Raw genomic sequence first — 22886 nt, forward strand, 5'->3', positions numbered from 1 at the left:
ATTTCATTGGATAAGCTCTTATCATAACCGTTTTATTTATATTTTTCTTCCTTTCTAAATGACCTTGAAGATATTCCCTTCACTGACAAATTAGTGGTAAAGACTGCTACGTTTAGCTAACGGAATGAAACCATGACATTCACCCTTCGAGTCCGGCACCTTAGCCTAGATATCTGCAGGTCGAGTTATAGGCACACACAACTCCTTACGTACAGTCGTCTCTGTAGTCCTCCTGCGGCCGCCAGCTTCAGGTGCAGGTCGAGTTACACGAGCAGGTCGAGTTACACGAGCAGGTCGAGTTACAGGCACACACAACTCCTTACGTACAGTCGTCTCTATAGTCCTCCTGCGGCCGCCCGCTGCAGGTGCAGGTCGAGTTACACGAGCAGGTCGAGTTACAGGCACACACAACTCCTTACGTACAGTCGTCTATGTAGTCCTCCTGCGGCCGCCAGCTGCAGGTGCAGGTCGAGTTACACGAGCAGGTCGAGTTACAGGCACACACAACTCCTTACGTACAGTCGTCTCTATAGTCCTCCTGCGGCCGCCCGCTGCAGGTGCAGGTCGAGTTACACGAGCAGGTCGAGTTACAGGCACACACAACTCCTTACGTACAGTCGTCTCTATAGTCCTCCTGCGGCCGCCCGCTGCAGGTGCAGGTCGAGTTACACGAGCAGGTCGAGTTACAGGCACACACAACTCCTTACGTACAGTCGTCTCTATAGTCCTCCTGCGGCCGCCCGCTGCAGGTGCAGGTCGAGTTACACGAGCAGGTCGAGTTACAGGCACACACAACTCCTTACGTACAGTCGTCTCTATAGTCCTCCTGCGGTCGCCCGCTGCAGGTGCAGGTCGAGTTACACGAGCAGGTCGAGTTACAGGCACACACAACTCCTTACGTACAGTCGTCTCTGTAGTCCTCCTGCGGCCGCCAGCTGCAGGTGCAGGTCGAGTTACACGAGCAGGTCGAGTTACAGGCACACACAACTCCTTACGTACAGTCGTCTCTGTAGTCCTCCCGCGGCGCGCGGCTGTGCGCCAGCAGGCGCCGCACGGCCGCCAGCTGCAGGTGCAGGTCGGCGCGGCACTTGGCGAGGTGCGCGAGGTAGGTGGGCAGCAGCAGCGCGTAGGTGCCCGCCAGCCCCGCCGCCGCTCCGCTGCTGCCGTACAGCGCCGTCGCCAGAGACACGAACACGCTCGCCGCTCCCACCAGATCCTGTGCAATATCAGTAGAATTTAACCATCATTGGCCTTTACAGCCAGGTCCTTCTCCTGCTCTAATAAAGGTTGGCTTGACGGGTTAGACGGTAGACTCTGTAAGGACCGATCTGGGCGATCAGATTAACGTGTTTTTGGAAACTCGAGAGTGGCCACCGACTTCCCAAGTTCGACTGCTTCTGAGAATACCTTGGAAGAAAGAAAATTCCGATAACTAGTTCATAGTAGAACCCAGTACGCCTAGTATGCGTCAACGACATTTCCCGAGACGATTAGTAGGTGTATAGTATAATATTGTATACCAATAGTGGTGACATCAAAAATATTATTGCTCTTCTTGCATGAATGCATGAAAAAGCCATATTTTCGATTGCGCCGCTATTGATCTAATAAAAAATAAACAAATTTAGGCAATTATCTCTTGAGGCCCAATCTATAGCCTTAGGATTCGAAATTAAAACTAAGAATTCATGATCTATAGCAGTAAAGACTATTAGATATTCCGTAATATAGATAACTAGCGGACGCCCGCGACTTCGTCCTCGTGGTATTCAGTTTTTCACAAATCCCGCAGGAACCATGGATTTTTCCGGGATGAAAGTAGCCTATTTGTTAATCCAGAGTAAAATCTATTTCCATTCCAAATTTTAGCCAAATCACTTCAGTAGCCGCAGCGTAAAAGATGAACAAACATACTTACACACTTGCACACAAACTTTCGCCTTTATAATATTAGTGTGAAGTGTGATGTGATAGTGTGAAGTGTGTTAGCAATAATACACCTACAAATTCCTATTAATCAAGTGTAAAATACCAGTGTGAGTCCCAGCCAGCGGTTGGAGGAGTTGAGTAGCAGCAGCGCGTTGTGGTTTCGGTCGAGGCGGCGGAAGAACACGGCGCGCATGCGAGCCTGCAGGCGCGCGGCGCGCACCGAGCCCGCGCCCGCCGCCGACTGCACCGCCAGCGACACCGCGCGCGCCGCCGTCTCCGCCTCCACGTGCTGCAGCTCGCTGTCACGTAGACATCATTGTGATAGCCATTCACCATCCAAAGTCCTCGTGCCTGCAGCACTAGCCGATAAAACAGATCGTGTATTGGTTGCGATCTGATTGATGTCATGAATGCACATCGCGTCCAAGACACGATCAGTTTTGTCGGATGTCCTGCCGTTAGTACTGTAGGCACGTGGACTTTTTGGTGAGTGGCTAGCGTTAGACAACAAAGAGGCAGTTTTTCATCCTTATTTATCATTACTAATAGCAGATGCCACGCAGTTTCAACCACATAGTTCCCGTTTCCGTAGGAATACGGGGATAATATAGCCCCCGGGAATCTTGTAACTTTCCAATAGTGAAAGAAATTTTCAAATCGGTTCAGTGGTTTCGGAGCCTATTCAATGCACACAGATATTTTATAGTATAGATATTTTTATAGTAAGTATAGATAAGAGATCCCAGAAGTGCTGGATAAAGTTTAACTTAACACATTGATTAGTCAATCGATTGATTAGTCAAATCAAAAAATTTAAAAGTCATCCTACGAAGATACCTAATAATATTAATAATAATCAATCAACACTCGCACAAAAATTTCACTTTTGCCATTTTATAAAATTTTATGGAACGTACCAAAAAGATCAGCATTTTTACTATTATAAGTACTATTTGTGGGTAGAAGAGCAAAAATTGTATTATTCCTTAAAAAAATATAAATATAATGTAAAAGTATTTTTAAATTCTGATATGAATTATTAGCAATACCTTGCGTTATCTAAGTAGACTGACTGCAGAACGATAAAGACTATGACGGCTGGGATGATCGCCAGCAGCGTCCACGGCGCCGCCACCGCGTTCACCAACATGGCGGCGCCGCACAACAGCGCCAGCTGCGCCCATCGGCTCATTGCCATTGGTAGTTTCTGTCAGCAATTCCATAATAGTGAACCAAATCATTTATTTACATAAAACATCACATCACATTTAAATGATTATACAGAGTATTTTTTTTTTAAAGAATATTTGTCATATCTTTTTATAATATGACCAATATTCCCATTCCCCTCCAACTAGTCGGGATAGACTGTGCTAGGAGTGGGTACGTTAATAGACCAACAGGGCGAGGATCGAAACACCACCCCTCGGTGATGAGTCCGACCGCTCTTACCGTTGAGCTATTGAGGCTTAAATTTTTGAAGTGATAACTTCTTATGGAAGGGTAAACCGCTTGGTAACGTAACGTATTACGGCGCCACTCTGTCTGATTTCCCTTTCTGTCACACACGGCAGAAGGTTTACCTAAGTTATCACTTCTGTCGAGCGTCCTGAGACGCACACATTTTTTATAATTAAAAAAAAATACAAGAGTGCTGTAGACCACACTCACGACTGAAGTAAAACTTCTTTGGCTATGAGACGGAGAGTACCTAAAAGAAAATATGCGCAAACACAGCTCTCTCTTGCTCCTACAGTAACATATGAAACGTCTCTCTTTCCTTCTTCATTAACCGACGTCCGTTCGCGTCACCCGATTACACTTTTTGTAACGCTCGCGTCACGCATTCACGAGTTTACTCCCTAAGTCAATCGTGCGTTAAGAAGTTTTACTGGATTTAACGGCCTCGATGCTATTAGTGTGCATCACCAAGAAATTTTGTTTATAGACCTCAATCATAGTTCAGTGGTAAAAGCGCCGCCCTCATCACCAAGGGGTGGTGGTTTGAGCCCCGCCCGCTGGTCTATTGTCTTACCCACTCCTAACACAGTCTTTTCCGACTAGTTAGAGGGGAAAGGGAATATTGTTCTTTAAAAAAAAACTTTAAGGGTTCTTTGAGGACTATGAAACCCTAAAAACTTAAAATTTGTATTAACCTTGTCCACAACGAGGGTATCAGAGGAGAACCGGTGCAGTGTGTCCCCGGCGGGGCGCGCGAGGTGGTGGTGCAGCGGCGCGTGCAGTGTGGCGTGCAATAGGCGCTCGTGCAGGGTACGCCGGCAGCGGGCGCCAGCACACGCGCTCGCCGCCTGCGCGCACGCCGACAGGCACGCGCCGCCCGCGCACCACAGCGCGTAGACAACGATCATATGCCACATCTGTAAGAGCGATGCCCCATTAGCGGCTTGCGTCGTAGCGTCGACGTTAAAGCGTTTCGTCGTCCCAGCGACGTATCAACGGAGCTCCCTTGCTACGACAGTGTTTCACTTGTTTCGATCTATTGTTGAAACTGACTGGGTGCGTGTGTCCTCTTGCACAGCGACATCATGCATCATCGCAACGTAGGTGTGGCATACAATGCGATGATCCATTGCGACGACGCAAAGCAACACACTAATGAGGAATTTCCCCAACTCATCATTTATAAAGTCATCTATTAAATTACGGATTAAGAAATCGAGTCCTGACTAGATAATAATTAACAAGATAAACCCGCGAGCGTACGTCCAACATATTGCAGTTTGCACTCTAAGTAAGTAATATGCAGTATGCCTGTTAGTTACCTATATAGACTAACCTTTTCATTAGAAAGAGTAGTCTTCGAATTCTCTTCAGCCAGCAGTGACAGCCAATAGTCTGCGGCCAGTGCTATCGCTTGCGTGGCGGTCGCCGCGACCCAGAACACCACGCCCCACCACCCGCAGGCGCGTGTGTAGGCACACCATACTGCACTCTAAGTAAATAAATAAATAAAGGTATTAGGTTCTTATATTATAAATACCTTGATCGCTAACTGTGGCCATTATAAAAAGACTCAAAGTCAACGAGCGATGGAGCGAGCCGTTTATGCGCAACATAAGTGCCCTTCGTCTGTGGAGCGAGCTAAGCTTCTCTGCGTGATCGAATCAGAAATCAGAAGACACGCAAAAGAACCAAATAAGTCTGTTGTTTGTCCGGGTTAGTTTCTGGAACCGGTGGTCAGATTTTAATAAGACATTCATTGGATTATAGAAGAGAAAATGATTAGTTTCTGCGGGTTTTGTGAAATACAGAATTTTACGCAGACGAAGTCGCGGTCGTCTACTAGTATAGGTACTATATTCTTAAAATTTACTTTTGTCTTTGCCTTTTAGTTTATATTTGTCTGTATGAATGGTACAATACACAAGTTCTCCCTAGGGCGGATAAATGATAATTCTAATTAGATGTTAGTGTTACGTGAGAGACATACGTCTGGAGATGGTCTAGCCTCTAGTACAATGGTATAAATTATTATCAGATGTCCTAGATGAGTCAACAATAAAGACCCGGAGGGCCGCAGGTTGAGTATAGCAGGTCTATTAAAGTATAAGATCCGGCATAAGAAATATATACGCTCATCTCTTATTAATTAGGTATACGAAATGAATGATCGAAAATATTCAACTTGACACATTGCACTTAGAGTTATTTTCTCTGATTGAACTAAGATTTTTTAATTAATCTAAGTACGAGACATTAGTACGTATATAGTAGGTACGTAAGTATTTAGAGTGGTATGTCACCTCATTTAAAACAGGTTCTTCTTCTTTCGACGCGCTCGGGATGTCAGGAATGGGCACAGCGGCCGTCTCCACGCCGTTTGCAGCTATCGAGGTGAGTGTCGCGTCGGACGATGCCTCTACTTTACCTAACAAGATCAACAGGTACCGTCTTAATTTATTGGGACCTACTAACTACTACCTTATTACTTATAAATAACGTAACTATAATATAATATCTAACATAAAATAGGTACAGTTTTGTTTAAATTTTTGCGAAGCCTTTGAGGATGAAATAAAAATTGGCAATGTTTTTTATATGCGTGTAGGTAGGTATTATTATTTATATTTTGTACACAATTACTAAATCTATCAAATAACAAATAAAAATAGCAAGTAGGTAATATAAGATAGCCTTACGAAAATAGATAAGTAAGAATAGTCTATATCTTGGCCTAATCAGTTCTCTTTTTGTGTAGAGATCCACGATCTGCCCAGCACCTGTACTGGCTACAGGCCGGGCAGTTTGTTATCAAAAACCGATCTATCAACATCGGTTCTATGAACCATCTAATCACAATGTTCTACCAACATTAGTTATTGTGTAGGATGGTACTTGAGTTTTTAAAAAAATAGCTAAGTAAATTATTTACCATTTTGACCTTCGGCAGATGAATCAGAGTTATTACTTAAAAAGCGGCGCAGACCTCTCGGCGTCCACCTAAAACAATATGACTATGAGCGAAAGTAGGATTTATTGTGTGAAAAGTAAAATATAGTGAAAGGGAGGGATATCCGTTCTCATAAGTAGGTACGTATCTAGTATTTTAGATTTTACGTATACTTACGCAGAGAGAAGAAACATTTAAATGCACACAATATAATACAAATTTAAAATTAACATTCAATAATTAAAACAAAAAATTAGCATGCAAAGGCGGCCTTGGCCTGTTACGATGTGACATTTCGATTCCTTATCTACAAACGCTAACGCTTTGAAAACTGGCAAAATGTATGGGAATGACACATTCGATCGACAACTTGATCACATGCTCTGTCGATAGTGAATGTCATTACCATACATTTTTAACCGAATTCAAAAAGGAGGAGGTTCTCCAGTTGAAGCTAATCCGATGATGTATTAATTCTAGCCATGAATATTGAAATGTGTTTCTTTTATAAACGGCTTAAATTAATACGACACCGGCTTTGCACCGTCTTGAAACTGATCAGCATGTAGAACATAATAATATTATGATGTTATTTTTCGCTTTTTAGTTTAGTGGGTACGTTTTTAGGTTTTGAAGTCGGTTTAATTTTTTTAAATATACTTTTTTAAATTTTCGAAGCTTTAGTGTTTGTAGAAAGAGAATCGACGTGCAACAGGCTCTTATTGCTATAAGCTTTTTTATTGTCTCTCAACCTGTGCCTACCTATACACATGCAGTATATCTTTCAAACTAAAATAGACTTCCTATTTCGTTTTACAATCTTTATCTACTGCAATCATATACAAGAACAAAGATCTAATTACCTATTGGTCAATCTATTTGGTAGCTCAAATTCAGATATCAGCAACACTAAACAGTCAATATCTTGAAAAAAGCTATTCTTTTGCCTGAATGGAAATACGTATCTACTATAGTTTAAAAGTCGTCATATGAGTGCAACATACGATTAAAGTTTGATGCTACTTTGAATAGAACTGATAGCACATGCAGTAATGCAATTCTTACCTGGTCAACGTTCTATGATAAAGGCGTTGGCGGCTTCCGTTACGCAGCGGACTACCCTCAGGATGTTGTGTATTAGGTTCGACAGCACTTACAGCGCGTCTAATTTCGTGCCGCCATCTATTTAGGAAATTACTCTATTAAATATACATATACCTATGTATAGAGGAAACCAAATAAGAATTCAAACTGTTTAACGACTTAGTTACCGATAGCTCCTTACACGCGATATTCACACAAAGTTACTTTTCCTTCTTTTTTTATAAAAACTATATTTGCCATAATATATTTTAATAACGTAAGTGTATTTGCAATACCATATTTTAAAAGTGACTAATTCACTCCTCTTCTCGGACTAGAATAAGTCAGAAAGACTGTTAAAAGTGGATACCATAATAGTCCAGCAGGATTTGAACCCATGGCCTCCTTTTGAATCTATCACATCAATACTGTTACCGAGAACCCTATTACTACAGAAATAGGCTTCATAGTCGCTCGCCTTTTCAAGTTATTTGATTCTTCGAGTTGTTTTGATCGATATCTATTGTTATTGCTTTGTTTACGTCAAATTGGGTAGAAAAGACAACACAACACAAGTGAACATAAGTGAACTATACTATACTACGACTGTGGACTATGAATTGCCTACGTTTGAAAGTGTGTAAGTATTGATACTTGGATTAAGTAGTGGAATAAAGTCTTATACGAGTCACCAGGTGTTTAATTTCAAATGCTCGAACCCTAGTTCGTAACAATACCAATGATTAATACACCGAAATCTGCTCAAAATCATCTTCTTCAGATATTTGCTTAATCAGTATTGGTACCACTTACTTAAAGCGTGGCAAAGTGGGAGGAGGTGAGGAGAACTGTCGCTCAAGAGGAGGTCGCACGCGACTCAGTGCGCGCCGCCAGGTGCCGCCCACGCCCGTGGGCACCTCCGCCAGCAGGTGCGCGCCGGTCACCTCGCTTATGTCCAGTTGCTATGGCAATCATTTGTCAACTCACCAAGGATACTAAGCAATTGAAATTTGTTTTATAGAACTGGTTTATATTTCTAATTTCTTAGATAATGCTGTGAGATGGTGATAGCAAAAATAAAACACTTATGAGAAGAATACACTCAGTATTCTTCTCAAACTCTCAGACTGAGCGCGTTTGAGTCTACTTTTAATTTTAAGTTTACGACAAAAATTATCTCGATTACTTTAGAATACAGTAAAAGTGAAGACAGGGAAAGTGGAAAAGGATGGACGACGGCCCATACCCACATAACAAAAAAAAACGGAAAATAAATAGTTTATTGTTAAAGACTAGCGTATGCCCGCGACTTCATCCGCGTGGAATTTAGTTTTTCACAAATCCCTCGGGAACCATGGATTTTTCCGGGATAAAAAGTAGCCTATGTGTTAATCCATGCTATAATATATCTCAATACCAAATTCCAGCTAATTCAGTTAAGTAGTCGAAGCGTGAAAGAGTAACAAACATTCTATCATTAAAATCATCAGTTTTCGCAAATCTCGGGAAACCATGGATTTTTCGGGATAAAAAGTAGCCTATGTGTTAATCCAGAGTAAATACAGTTCCATTTCAAATTTTAGCCAAATCGCTTCAGTAGTAGCGGCGTTAAAGAGTAACAAACATTCAAACATCCATACAAACTTTCGCGTTTATAATATTAGTAGGATAGGATAATAGATATGCATTGTAAAATTGTTAAGTGGAAATAAAGCTTTGTATAAAAGCCCTGACCGCCGGTTGCTTGGGCACTCAAATGTCCCGCAGCGGGAGGGTTGTTTTTTTTTCTATAAATTTTTAATATTGTATTATATTTTTCATATAAGATTGTTAAAAATAAAAAAAATGAGCTTCAATTGGAAACCCACCAAGGCATCATCAGACAAGTTCCTCTGGAACTGCACCCGGCTCACAGCTCGCAGCAGCTGCGAGCGCTCCCGCAGCGCACCGCCGGGCGGGCCCGCGCCGCCGCGCGCCGCCGCCGCTCGCGCCTCCTCCGCCAGCTGCGCCCACTGGCTCAGCACGCCTTCGCTCATGCTGTTCAAGCGACCCACGCCACTGACGCGACCATCTTCCATTACTATCACCTGATCAACATGGACAGTAATGAACTAAACAAACAGTTATATCTACTAGGTAATTCATTTTGAGAAGCTCCATATTCTCTACTAGCTGACGCTTTCCGTTCCCGTAAGAATGCGGGGATAATATATAGCCTTCCTCGATAAATGGGCTATCTAACACTGAAAGAATTTTTCAAATCAGACCAGTAGTTCCTGAGATTTATTTCTGTTTTGTTTTCTGTTCCTGATTTGAGCTTTACAATATTAAGATTCAATAAAGAGGGAGGTCTGGCTGGCTGTATATGTTTTCTGTGTCTGTAGTAAGCCGTTAAAATAGGCTGATAGTGATGACTTCCTTCTTCACGCTGATTCAATGCGGGCCTGTAATAATTTTTGATTCTTTATTATTGTTGTTTATTAACCGAGACGGACGTCTTAACGTGTTCTGCGAATCACAAGAACGTAACAATACCAACTTCACAGGTCAATAGTTTTACAGAAGAAAAAAGCTCAATATTAACCTGACCCAGGACCTCATAATCCGTAGCTAAGCTTACCAAATGTTACAATAACTTTTACACGATTGACCAGTGGATATGACCTCTGCCTTCACCTACTTTTCAATTATGTGCATTTTAAGAAAATAAATATCACGCTAAAGGCAAAACATTGTGAGAAAACCTGCATACCTGAGAATTTTCTTAATTCTCTACGGGCGTGAAGTCTGGAAATCCGCATTTGGCCAGCGTGAGAGGAGACTTGTACTCAACAGTGAACCAATACGGGTTGTTAAAGATGCATAAGATAATTGCATACCGTATCGGCATAGTGTAGTAGTTCCAATCTATTCGTCGCCACCAGAACAGTACGTCCACTACGAGCGGTGGGCAGCAACGCTCTCGCAACCACGTGACGAGCTAGCACCGCGTCCAGCGCTCCGAAGGGCTCGTCCAACACCAACAACTTCGCCTTCGAGTACAGAGCCCGAGCTACGCATACGCGGACCCTCTGACCACCCGACAGCGGAGTTCCATAGCTTCCTAGTTGTGTATTATCACCATCTACGAACAAAAAAACCGAGTACATGAGCTGTTGCAACTTCTAGTCTAAAAACGAAGATTAATCAATAATAGGCAGATAGAGCGTGCGGAACACGTCGTTGCCGCTCCATATACAAAATTCAAAAACGAATACATTCTCGATCTCGACTCTCAACTCAACACGAAGCGTCGCATATGTAATTTTCAATGTTATTCAAGAAAAATGGCGTCTTATGTTTTTAAATATTTTAAAAACTGATCACAAAAACTAATGTAATAAGATGGAGTATTTTTATAATAGTTATTATTGATTATTATATTAATTTACGTAATTGATGTTAGTGTTAAATTTTGAAATACCAGTTTTAATAAAAGTTTGTATATACGGTCTACGGATGTCAAGGAGGCGCGTGACGTTTGGTTTTTAAGGGTTTCGCCGGCTTTACCACGCTGTTAAAAGTCATTCTGTATGATCCTTATTCTGTGTTTATAAAGAACACCGAAAAAAGAATCAATGTATCTGGGTTTCGGATTACGGTGTATTGGTTTACCTGGTAAAAGTTGCAGATCTGGTCGCAAAGCTGTAGCACGAAGAACTCTCATATATCTAGTGGTGCACCACGCATGATCCATTACAATGTTATCTTTAATTGAGCCCTCTAGCAGCCAGGGCGGTTGACCAGCGTACCATATTGAACAGTTCCTGTGTAAATTAAATTATGTATAGAACTATTTTAGCTAGAACCATAATAGCCCAGTGGATATGACCTTCGCCTCCGATTCCGGAGGGTGTGGGTTCCGGCGGGAATCCGGTCCGGGGCATGCACCTCTTTCTTTTTCACTTTTCAGTTGTGTCACAGAAAACATATGTACAAGTAGTTTTGTGCATTTTAAGTGCCTCAAACGGTGAAGAAAAAACATCACGAGGAAACCTGCATACCTGAGAATTTTCTTAATTCTCTAGGTGTGTAAAGTCTACCAATCCGCGTCGGGGCAGCGTGGTGGACTAATGGCCTAACTCTCGTTATGAGAGGAGAGTCGAGTCGACAACCGAATATGGGTTGATAATGATGAATAATGATTTTAGCTAGATGCTATAATGTTTAAATATCATAGGCAATTGTAAGTAGGTAAAGATTGGAAAATATCTGGATATGGGTAAGTTGCTAACGATAAAATATTGTACAAATCTGGATAAAATATTGAATTAAATGTATAAGAAGCAATGTATAGACATGTTTTCTGTAATTATATAAGTTAACATTGTGAAAGGAAGCAAACGTGATATTGAATTCTCGGCGATCTCATTAAAATAGATATCGTTATATAACCAAAATAAAAAGTGCATTTCGTGCAGATTCTTTGAATTACAATATCAGAATTCATTATTGGTCTTATATTACCTATTAACAAATACGTCTCCACGTTCTTGGTGCATTTCTCCGAGAATTGCAGAAATAAATGACGATTTTCCGGAACCGGAAGCTCCGACGACCATTATTAATTTTCCTGGATAAATCATACAATTACTGTTACATAGTTAGGATTTCTAACACATTTCTGGATACAATAATATAATGGCTTCAGATATATGTTGTAGTATATGTACCTGATGCAATATCTAAATCATCAATTTCTAACCATCCATTTTCTTTTAGTCTCCAAGAAAATGCTGCGTTTCTAAATCGAACTAAATACTCTTGGTCGTGATCTACATTTGCTTTATTCTGATTGTCAATCTGTTCATCATCAATGTTGAGTTCATCTTTTTCAGAAAGTGGATTTTCCTCCATTGTTGCGTCAATGACGTCATCACAGTCATGCATAACGTTATGTGAATACGTATCGTCGTCAACGTCTCGTGCGTTATAAGATTCTGGAAGTTCTAAGAAATCTTTTATCCTTTTAGTGCTGACCTGGAGAATATTTCCTTTTATTTATTGGTAGTGTAACGTTAACAGAAAAATATGCATAAAATTTTGGCGTACACATTTGATAAAGAACTTACCATAGCTTGAATTATCATCAATACGGTCACAGGGAATATTAACATTGGTATCGTTAATTGGTTAAAGAGTGCCAATCCAGCAAATACGTTCACAACTGTCAAATTACTGCTTTTGTCAAGATAGTAGTTTGTCGTAAAAGTAACAACTGTTACAAATATTGCGGATAAGTGTGTTATAAAGGCTGAAAATAGAATTTATTTATATTCTAATTCAATTGTAAGAATAATTAATTTGCACTCAAAGGATTAAAATCAAAATAATTTACATCCATACGTACTTAGCAAGCTCCAATAAGCGGAGTCTTTATTGAGAAGTTTCAATTCTACTTCTCTAAGCTGTAATATTTTTTCATTGAACAAGTCCTCCCACACGTACAATTTTATAACGTTCATTCCTTGTAAAATTTCGGATAATTTAGAAACTCTGTGATCAGTACATTTTGAAGTATCTTTGGAGTTATCTGAGATTCTCTTTCCTATGTAGAATTGTATGGGAGTTATGAGTAAGGAGCTAGCAGACGTGCCTATTATGGCACTTATACCCAACTTTGTGTACAACAAGTATAGGATGAGAGATATCTGAAAGTATTCCCCAAAAATTATGCACCAATTATTATATATTTCATCATCATCATCATCATCATCGTCATCATCATCATCATCATCATCATTATAAATCAGCCGATAGACGTCCACTGTAGGCCTTTTGTAGGGACTTCCATACATCACGATAGTAAGCCACCTGCATCCAGCGAATCCCTGCGATTCGCTTGATGTCGTCAGTCCACCTGGTGGGGGGTCAACCAACACTGCGCTTACTAGTGCGGGGTCGCCATTCCAGCACATTGGGACCCCAAAGTCTCTTCGAACTATGTGCCCCGCCCATTGCCTCTTCAGCTTCGCAACTCGTTGAGCTATGTCGGTGACTTTGGTTCTTCTGCGGATCTCCTCATTTCTGATTCGATCACGCAGAGATACTTATGAGGTCGATAGTTAGCGACCATTTTATATTTAGTATATATTATTGCCAATAAAGAATCTCCTTACCTTCAATGGTATGGCCCACGTATAATGGTAAATCCACACACTCGACATTACGTTATATGTATCTTGTGATATTAAATTTATAAGAAGCCCGGCTTGAGTGTTTGATTCTTCTTCAGGATTACGAAGAAGTGGCGAAACTTCTGAATCTCTATCTAGATCTGTTGACCAAGATGCTAATCGCATGCATTTGTCGTAAATCATGCTCTGAAATTGAAAATTTTAAATATTAAGTCTGCCAGAAGTCGAGTGTTCCGCTAATATGTATTTAGTAGTTGTATCTACTTACTTGCAATGCCATTTTAAGTCTAGTTCCTTGGACTGTTATTAAATGAGTAGAATTTTGGGACAGAATAGCTTGAAATACAAGTGCCAGTGTAACAATAAGCAGCATGACGTATCCATTCGAGAAAAATTCCTCCAGATTGACTTCAGAATCCGTGTCGTTGTATGAATTTGGTTCTTGTATGAATTTAATAATTGCAGCCAATCCTACGGCGGGTATGATCGATATTAAATCCCCAAATAATTTTAAAAGTCCTCCTTTGTAAAAGTTTGGCCACATCATGGTAACGTAACATTGCCAAATACTGGTGCTTCGTTCTTTATTTTTACTTATCTACAATGAAATGTGTGTTTACATGAAAGTCGCAAATTATATTTATAAGTAGATAGATATTAATAATATATAGAAGACAAAATAAAAATAACCTTTTGATTGAAATATAACTTTCTAAACTTTTCGTAATATATTTTCGATTTCTCATTTTCAGGTATATTTCCAAAATTATTTTCAGCGTTTTCATCCGGTGCAAAATATCCTTTATATAATAAACGGTTTAGCCAGAAGAAAGTTATTTTTGAAAAGAAGTGTGTATCGTTATAAATGTAATGAATATCTTCAGTTTCTGTCGTACTTTTTTGTCTGGACTGCAGTCGTTTTGTAACCTGCAAAACCAGTGTTGTGTGACTTAATCATACTTATTAAGGTAATTATACTAATTATTATCTAACAATGCGTAGGTATCTGCTAAAAAAAGACTTACATGAGATGACCGTGTTTGATAGGACTTTATTAGCGAAATCTACCCTGTATAATACTTTATAGAACCCATTTTATAAAATATTAGGATTTATTGCTATTTTAAAGTCATTTTGCGCTATTAAGACAGGACAACGGGATACGTTTGGCGCCAGACAATCGTCTCGTCGCTTATGGGCGTCGTCTGGCGTCTCACAATGTGAACACCACACAAGGACTGCGTCACTATTATTTTAGGGGACTGACCTGTATACTATGGCACTTTAAAATCTTACTACGCATATAATGAATTGTAATAAATATTCGATTATTTGTTTATAACCTATGTTTTAAGTCTTTCGAAAGAAGCAGGTCCTAGATCGCATGTACTTGTTCTTGAATAAGAATAAAGCAAAACTTTGGAATCTTAAAATTTATCATCACCAGGTAATCCCTTACAACTACCAGTAGGTAGTTCTAGGGGTTAATATATATTGTCGTCTAGTCCTCTCATGATCAAAATATGTAGTTACAATAGTATTTTAGTATTAACTAGCGGACGCCCGCGACTTCGTCCGCGTGAAAGTCGTTGTAAACTTTCAACTACCCCTATCCTACCCTACCCTAAACTACCTCTACCCTACCCCTACCCTACCCTATCCCAACCCTACCCCAACCCTACCACTACCCTACCCCTACCCTACCCTACCCCTACCCTACTTATTAAGGCTGCACTTCGTTATTTATTCCTCCCACCGCGAGTCGTGTCGAGCGCGGGAACCGTTACACAAAAATAATCCATATAGCATGAATTAGTATTTACGCGCGCAATGGCTTAGCATATTTCTTGTATAACTTTGGTGTTTCTTTACCGATTTTTATGATTCTTTTTTTATTGAATAGGTTATAATGTTAACTTTCTTATTAGGGATGAGTGAAGAGTGTTATAAATATAAGAGTAGACAAATATAATTAGAAAGCTCCGAACTGCTAAGCTATTGGGACTTACACGTGTTATTGTGAGTCAAGCATAAAAGATAGATGTATATATGCTGTTGTGTTTTTATAGATAATTTTAAGGAGAACATTTCCGTCATACATGATTTCCATGTAGCTTTAACCATTAAGGCTGTACACGCGACGGAAGCTTAAAAAATTGAGTAACTTCTCCCGTTTTCTCAACATTTCTCTTCACTGCTCTGCTTCTATTGATCGTAGCGTAATGAAAAGTATACTATAACCTGCCCAGGAGTATGTAGAATAATTGTACCAAGTTTCGTTAAAATCCGTCCAGTAGTTTTTGTTTCTATAAAGAACATACAGACAGACAGACAGACAGACAGACAGACAGACAGACAGACAGACAAAAATTTTACTGATTGCATTTTTGGCATCAGTATCGATCACTAATCACCCCCTGATAGTTATTTTGGAAATATATTTCATGTACAGAATTGACCTCTCTACAGATTTATTATAAGTATAGATAGATAAATAAATAAATAAATAAGTATGAAGTAAAAAAAAATACTTACTTCATCGTAAAAACAAATACAATCAACTCCAGAGACGATCAAACAGAGGATCGTCGCACAACCCTGAACGCATACATCGATAACGTTCGGTACAACTCCAGGTAGAAGGTTGTTATATAAAATGGCTGCGGAGGTACCCGCGGATAGCAGCCAATATATTGCCAGGTAGAGTATTGGTGCTGAGGAGCGTCTGGTCCAGAGCGAGATATGAAGAGCAGCAGACGCCAGCCAGGACAGAGGGGGCATGAGAGCTGACACCAGTCTCACCGTGTTCCCCGGACGGAGGGACGCCGCGGCCGCCCCGATACACCACGTCACTCCCAATATTAGACTCGCGACTCCTCTGATATTTTGACCTCGCCATCGTACGCCGTTCCTAATTAACAATAAAAAAATAAAAAGACCGTTTGTTCCAGATGTTTTACCATAACTCATTGTAGAAATGTCATGAGTAATTCAACAAGTAGCTTTTAAATAATCTTCGTTTTTAGTATCTAAAAGCCAGCTCTCATCTTTTGAAACGTCAAGTTCGACTATTTGTAGAGACTATCACCGGAGACTTACTGCTGAGCCATCAATAAACTCAACAGTTGCTCTTAATCATTCTTTGCAATATTTTAATCCATCAAACAGATGGTTTGTGATGGGATAAAGGTCGTTTGTGATTCATATCATCTGCAATTTCTTTTTATTTAGTTTTCTCTGGATAAAAGGGTATTGTAGTCAAAGTCGTAAAGATACCTGAAAACTAGATATTTTCTGGTTTTACCTACCATTGCGACCGCGAGGATGAGCAGCTGAAGACCAAGGCAGCAGCGATGGCGGCGCAATAGAGATTCAAAGAGTGTAGCGCCGCAGACAGCACGTGTGGTGGACACGCGCTCATACCCACACATGGCACCTCCATCGTTTACTCTCCTTTGGTCAACGCTGTAAAACATGAAACGTTAGACATACCTGGATATTATGATAACAACACACACAGCGATGAAATATGAACGAAAACAGGACTGCTAAAACAACAAATAAGTTATATCTAGGAAGTACAGACCTAGGACACTTTTTGCTCAGGTTCAAAATGTCAATGGTTTTAGATTGAGTTTATCTCATTAACAACTCTTTTTTATACGTTTTAGGTTGTATATTTAACCGACTTTAAAAAGGAGGAGGCTTTCCCATTCGATCTTATATACATTTTATAATGCGCGTTCGCAAATAATTTCGTCGTTTATGAACCGATTTTCATGATAGGTACTTATGTTAGAACGGATATATTCTGAGGGTGATCCCAGGTGATCAAAACAAAAATTCGAGGGAAATTTTCGAAAATTGTAGGAGCGATTAATGCGTAAGAATTAATTTATCCATTAAATATTTTGTACTTAGATATAATATAAAACAAATGTAAGAAGTCGGTATGAGTTTCTTGTGATTAAATTACCTAAATATAGGTTAGGTAATTTAATCACAAAACGGACACGGACGAAGCTGCAAAGTTTACAACACCGACGTAACGTAGCCTGTCTTTGGGTCTTTTACCCTACCTATTTATATTACTTGGAGAGTGTGCACAGAAACTTTACAATCTAGTTCCTCCATCTCCATTCTAGCATAAAACAGCGAGATGCCGGCGCCGCTGCTGTGAACAATGGCATCCATTTGTTGTCGATATTCAATCGAACCGCACGAAACATTTTGCATTAACGTTTCTAATAAGAACTGCTAAGATGTAGAATGCTCTTCCGGCGTCTGAGTTTCCTGACGCGTATAGGTAATTCGAGCACCTTCAAGGTAAACTTCAAGGCTAGGGCTAGGTAAGCGCTTTTCATCTACGACCTCATAATTGCTTTCCATTAGGCATGATAGTAGTCAAGCGCAAGCCCATAAAACATAACAATATAAAATAGTTTACAAAACTAAAAAACATGCTAGTCATGTATTGTCATCAGAAATCAGAGCGTGTGCAAAATTTCATCCTAATCGAAGACCGGGAAGTGGGTCAAATTAAGATTCCATGATTTTCTTACTTACATAGTTACAAGTGTTGTATGTATGTTTTACAATTGTTGTGTGTATGTTTTACAATTAGGTTAGTTACAATTAAGTTAATTTACAGTTAGGTTCTGTAAATTGTTTTACAATGAGCCTACCTATCTATTCCTCCGTAGTGTGTTTTCACGTATACTATGTAGGTATTTTAGTTTTAATATAATCTTTACGTAAAATATTTTATCCTGTTGAACAGGAAACGAGCGCTCGTAAAATAAACAGGATATACCTATAGCAGGTAGTTATATGTGTACAAACTAATAACCATTTCGTTATTGATAAATTTCCAACTATGGTTGTATTTTATGGTTCGTTAATCGTTAATCACAATGATTAAAATCATTGATTAGTCATCAACAAACTCTCACAGCATCTCTAAATGAATCGAAAACAAAAATTCTTTTCTGAGTCACGTAAACGTATCTGGGTTATTCCCAACATACTGAAATGAATTAATGAACCGTTGAGCTATAGAGGTTTGTTGTGAATAGAATTGTGTTATTCAATTGGTAAAATTTAGGTTCACATCTCAGGGAATGTCGGCTAGTTTGTACACAAATAATGCATTAGTGCTTATAATAGTTAAAACCTTGTGCACTTGCATAAATGTACTGCCTGTCCTGTGGACTCAATACTGAAGAAGGCCCTACCCTAGTTAATAACTTTAAGAACGCCACAGGCTTCATATACCCCTTTCCTAAAAATTTAAAAAGGCCTTTTAAAATGGGCTGGTTATGATGAATAACTCGAATTACAGCTCTAAGACTTCCCAAATAAAATCATGAAAATATAAGCTCATTGCAAACAATGATACACATTCTAAGAAGGCTAAGGATGATCTGATAAGATGCAGATATGAGATATGTATGCTGGTATGTGAGAAGCGAATGAAAGATTGATGTGTATCAAGGCAACATCCACACAACATCCTGTGCGCTGAACAATACGCCGATTCTTAACTACATAGTACTTACGTCATAACATAACACCCGCAATTATGTATACATTTTGGTACTACAACATAATACCTACCTACTACCTAGTTACCTACACTCAATGATTTTATACTATAAATACCGCACTAGCGCGTCGAAACTGAGGCGAACAAAATCACCCATCATCATCATTCAGCTCACTGTTGCGTACGAGTCTCCTCTCAAAATGAGAGGGGTTAGGAGTCATTTATTATATTTTTTTAGGAATTTCCTGTACCTTTATATTATAAAAGAGGTGAAGTTTGTGAGGTTGAAAAGGGTAATCTCTGGATCTATTGAACCGATTTAGAATATGGTATATTTTATCCCCGTATTCCTACGAGAACAAAACTTTCGCGGCTGAAACCGCAGAGAGTCTGCTAGTCAAGAATACTGGTACGTACCTATGTACCTATTACCTACATATATTTTTCCTAGTATGAATATTGAGTCATACCTCGCTTGATAGAAATGGAATACTTAATTAAAAGAACTCGTGGATAGGTACCAGGAAATAAAACGATTCCATGATTTTTACAAAATTAGAAATTTCATTTAAAAATCTCCGACATTCATGAATTCAGTTAAAATAACGACTTTTAAGTTAGAATTCTTTCCCCTTTTTTATTTATCTTTTTATTGAGAAATAATACAATAAGAAACCTAAGCTAACTTATCCTATTAACTATAAAAGTCACGCCCACATGGAATTGTGGCAAGAATACTGGCTGCATTTCTGTCTTGGACAGGCAGGCTGATCCTTTGCGCAAAAAATGAGCCAGCCCGCCAGCCCTTCAGTCGCTAGTCGGGCCAACTAGCCGCGGTGAAATGATTCTGAGATATTTTTTGGCACTGCGACTCCATGGCCCAAGAACAAATATATAACTCTCAGACAGAGAGGCATACTTGAGCCATTTACCGGTTTCAGCTGTTTCTGCTGCGGCTCCCGGTCTTGATTCTGTCTCCCTGACATGACACGGTGCTAATGTGCCAACGCATCTCACTGTGTCAATCCATCAGGTCTCGTTCCATCATTTTATTTTTCCCGATTTATTTTTCCCTTGCTATTACTTAACGATGGTTTGACCAATTGCCATACTATATGTTTTCTAATACTCTTTCATTTGAAACTCAGTCGGTTAGAGAGCGAAAGCCTAAGATATCCTGACATAGGGATGCACTGCATTTTATGAAAGTTGAAAGTTCTCTAGCGCGTCCTATCTTACGTTATTACGCTAGTCAATTAAGGAGTTTAGACTAGACCGTGGTGGCTTTGGACAGCCAGGCTGCTTCTATTCGCAAAAAATGAGCATTCTATCACCAGTCGAGACAACCAGCCGCGGTAAATGATTCGGAGAATTTTATTTTCACTACGACTTCATAGCCCAAGGGTCTCCACGGCAAAAGGAACAAATATCTGTGGTAGCTTTGGTTGGTAGCAAGTTTCAAGCATCTGGACTCTTGAAACCACAATTGTCTGAGTATAAAACCGTAATTATTCGATATATTCTACGGGATATTATAAGGAATCATGACTTCTCTAGTCGCCATATCCTTAGCTTGACAATCCACTTCAAAATATTTAACGGTGTTTTCCGAAAGGTTGCTGCGAAGATAAGTGATTGGCAACTAGGGACATCATTTTTCATAATAACGAAGAAAATATCAAAATTATTTGCTTTATATTTTCTTCGGCATAATATGAAAAAAAAATATCCCTAGTTGCCAGACTATTGGTCGGTTGAAGGTCTGGACTATTGAAGCTACAGTGCCAAAGACATACAGAGGATAAACTTTTATCATCGTTTATTGGGCCAAGTTTAGAAAACATTCATGTTGGTGTTTTAACTTTTTTTAGTTTTACGCGATTTTGTGTTTAGCAACTTTGCAATGTTTTTGTTCAAGTCGAAAGAAAGCATAGGTCCTAACTGTAGTATTATAAGCATAGGTCCTAATCGTAATATATTATGATATTACCTATTTGAAAATATTTATAGTGGTTAATTATTATACAGTGGCGTGCACAAAGTTTTCAACTAGCGTTAGGACTTAGGGCACTATATTATGTGCATACAACATTACAGGTCTGTTAGGAGTAGGTAGCATGCACTTCATAGATTTTACTTTGCCTACCCAAAGTAGGAAAGAATATCTATAAATCTATATAAGTGCATGCCGTTGGTTTTAATGTGGTTTGATCTACGTTTACTAAATTAACATAAATGTTCAGTCTCATGGTGGAGTTAAATTATTAAATCAATAAAATCTACGTACCTCGTATTTGTTCTATCAATACTCATATATGTTTAATAATTGGAAAACGTACATACGTATAACGTTTATGGAGACAAACCAAGGGCCTACCCACAAACGCGGACCCCGTAACACAAGTGCCATCAACCGTAACTATTTGATTGTTAAACATAATAAAACTACGTACTCGTAATAAAATGTTTAAATCTATAAAAATCACCTTTAACTATAAGTAGTCGCGATCACCCACGATCACCAAAAAATAATAAAAACATCCGAATGTTCGCTTATTAATTCCAAAGACACTTCGCATTTAAGACCGCACGTTCACCGTTGTATACATTATAATAATTTAAAGTATTGTCCATTGTCTTCGTAATGGTTTTGTCGGGTGGAAGAATAGTTACGAGGGACTTATATTAATGTTTTATATTAGTGTGATAAATTGGCCGTGTCGGAAAAATCGTTGTGGCGCGACATACGCGACGCGAGCTCACACACTCGTGAACAACTGAATAGCACAGCAGAAATCAGAATACTGGCGAGTTGGCGACTGGCGCCCAGCCGATTGGATGTACTCCAAATCGAGTTGGAACCTTGTGATTCGCGGCTGTCGCACACTAGTCTCGTTCCTCGGCAGACCATGACTGGACCATGCATAGTAATATGCAATCTGCAGTCACCACAAGTCCTCACCATTAGCATATTCGCTTTTAGTTGAACGAGAATTGTTACTTACATTATTTTGACGCGTTGCATTACTACCGGCTTACCAGCACAAACGCGAGGTGCGAGGTCGACCTGCAACCTACATTTTGCTTATCGTGTTCAACATGCCCTGCTTTCTTAAACAAATGCGGGTTTCTACATTGCACGAGAAATTATTATCTACTCATAACAAGATTATTTTCTTGCTTCGTAAATAGTGATGTTTATGCGAAAACAATAACTGTTTTGAATAATTTAACACCCCCATCACTCATCATAGAGAACTATCTAAGTATTAGAAGTTACGAGTAAGTGTAAAAAATAGTTCTTCATTGTTTTACTAGCTAATTACTTTAAACGATACTTTAATATGTTTATTTATTTATTTTATTTATTTATTATTTAACAAAAAACACATTTAAATTAAGCCTAACCATAGTGCAAAAATGTACTTATAGATATTGTGGTACTTACGTTCATCAACCCATATTCCGCTCTCTGCTGAGCTCGAGTCTCCTCTCAGAATGACAAGTGTTAGGCCGATAGTCCACCACGCTGGCCCAATTGGCAGACTTCACACACGCACACGCAGAGAATGAAGAAAATTCTCTGATAAGCAGGTTTCCTCACGATGTTTTCTTTCACCGTTAGAGACACGTGATATTTAATTTCATAAAATGCACACACAACTGAAAAGTTGGAGGTGGGCCGAATCCGAACCCACACCCTCCGGAATTGGAGGCAGTGGTCATATTCACTGGACTATCA

General features: G+C 39.5%; 1 protein-coding gene across 3 annotated transcripts in view; it reads right to left on the bottom strand.

The window, feature by feature from the left end:
* Positions 1-22171, bottom strand: part of LOC112049394 (multidrug resistance-associated protein 1) — a 25164-nt gene extending 2993 nt beyond the window's left edge. The window contains exons 1-22 of one of the 3 annotated variants that reach the window (XM_024087265.2): positions 22150-22171; positions 16908-17064; positions 16135-16510; positions 14290-14526; positions 13868-14197; positions 13582-13785; positions 12813-13113; positions 12535-12716; positions 12136-12442; positions 11930-12035; positions 11078-11229; positions 10303-10547; positions 9292-9510; positions 8237-8385; positions 7406-7522; positions 6323-6390; positions 5694-5818; positions 4727-4882; positions 4086-4307; positions 2979-3136; positions 2033-2228; positions 1000-1216 (exon numbers count right to left, since the gene is read on the bottom strand). In XM_024087265.2, coding sequence (XP_023943033.2) covers positions 1000-1216; positions 2033-2228; positions 2979-3136; positions 4086-4307; positions 4727-4882; positions 5694-5818; positions 6323-6390; positions 7406-7522; positions 8237-8385; positions 9292-9510; positions 10303-10547; positions 11078-11229; positions 11930-12035; positions 12136-12442; positions 12535-12716; positions 12813-13113; positions 13582-13785; positions 13868-14197; positions 14290-14526; positions 16135-16510; positions 16908-17041 — 4201 coding nt within the window. In that variant the 5' untranslated portion in view covers positions 17042-17064; positions 22150-22171. Of the gene's footprint in view, positions 1-999; positions 1217-2032; positions 2229-2978; positions 3137-4085; positions 4308-4726; positions 4883-5693; positions 5819-6322; positions 6391-7405; positions 7523-8236; positions 8386-9291; positions 9511-10302; positions 10548-11077; positions 11230-11929; positions 12036-12135; positions 12443-12534; positions 12717-12812; positions 13114-13581; positions 13786-13867; positions 14198-14289; positions 14527-16134; positions 16511-16907; positions 17065-21431; positions 21570-21630; positions 21985-22149 lie in introns of those variants that run through there. The other 2 variants (XM_024087262.2, XM_024087263.2) reach the window with 2 other exon arrangements.
* Between the last annotated feature and the right edge of the window lie 715 nt (positions 22172-22886).

The sequence above is a fragment of the Bicyclus anynana genome, chromosome 5, assembly GCF_947172395.1.
Source record: "Bicyclus anynana chromosome 5, ilBicAnyn1.1, whole genome shotgun sequence".
In the NCBI taxonomy this organism is placed as follows: domain Eukaryota; kingdom Metazoa; phylum Arthropoda; class Insecta; order Lepidoptera; family Nymphalidae; genus Bicyclus; species Bicyclus anynana.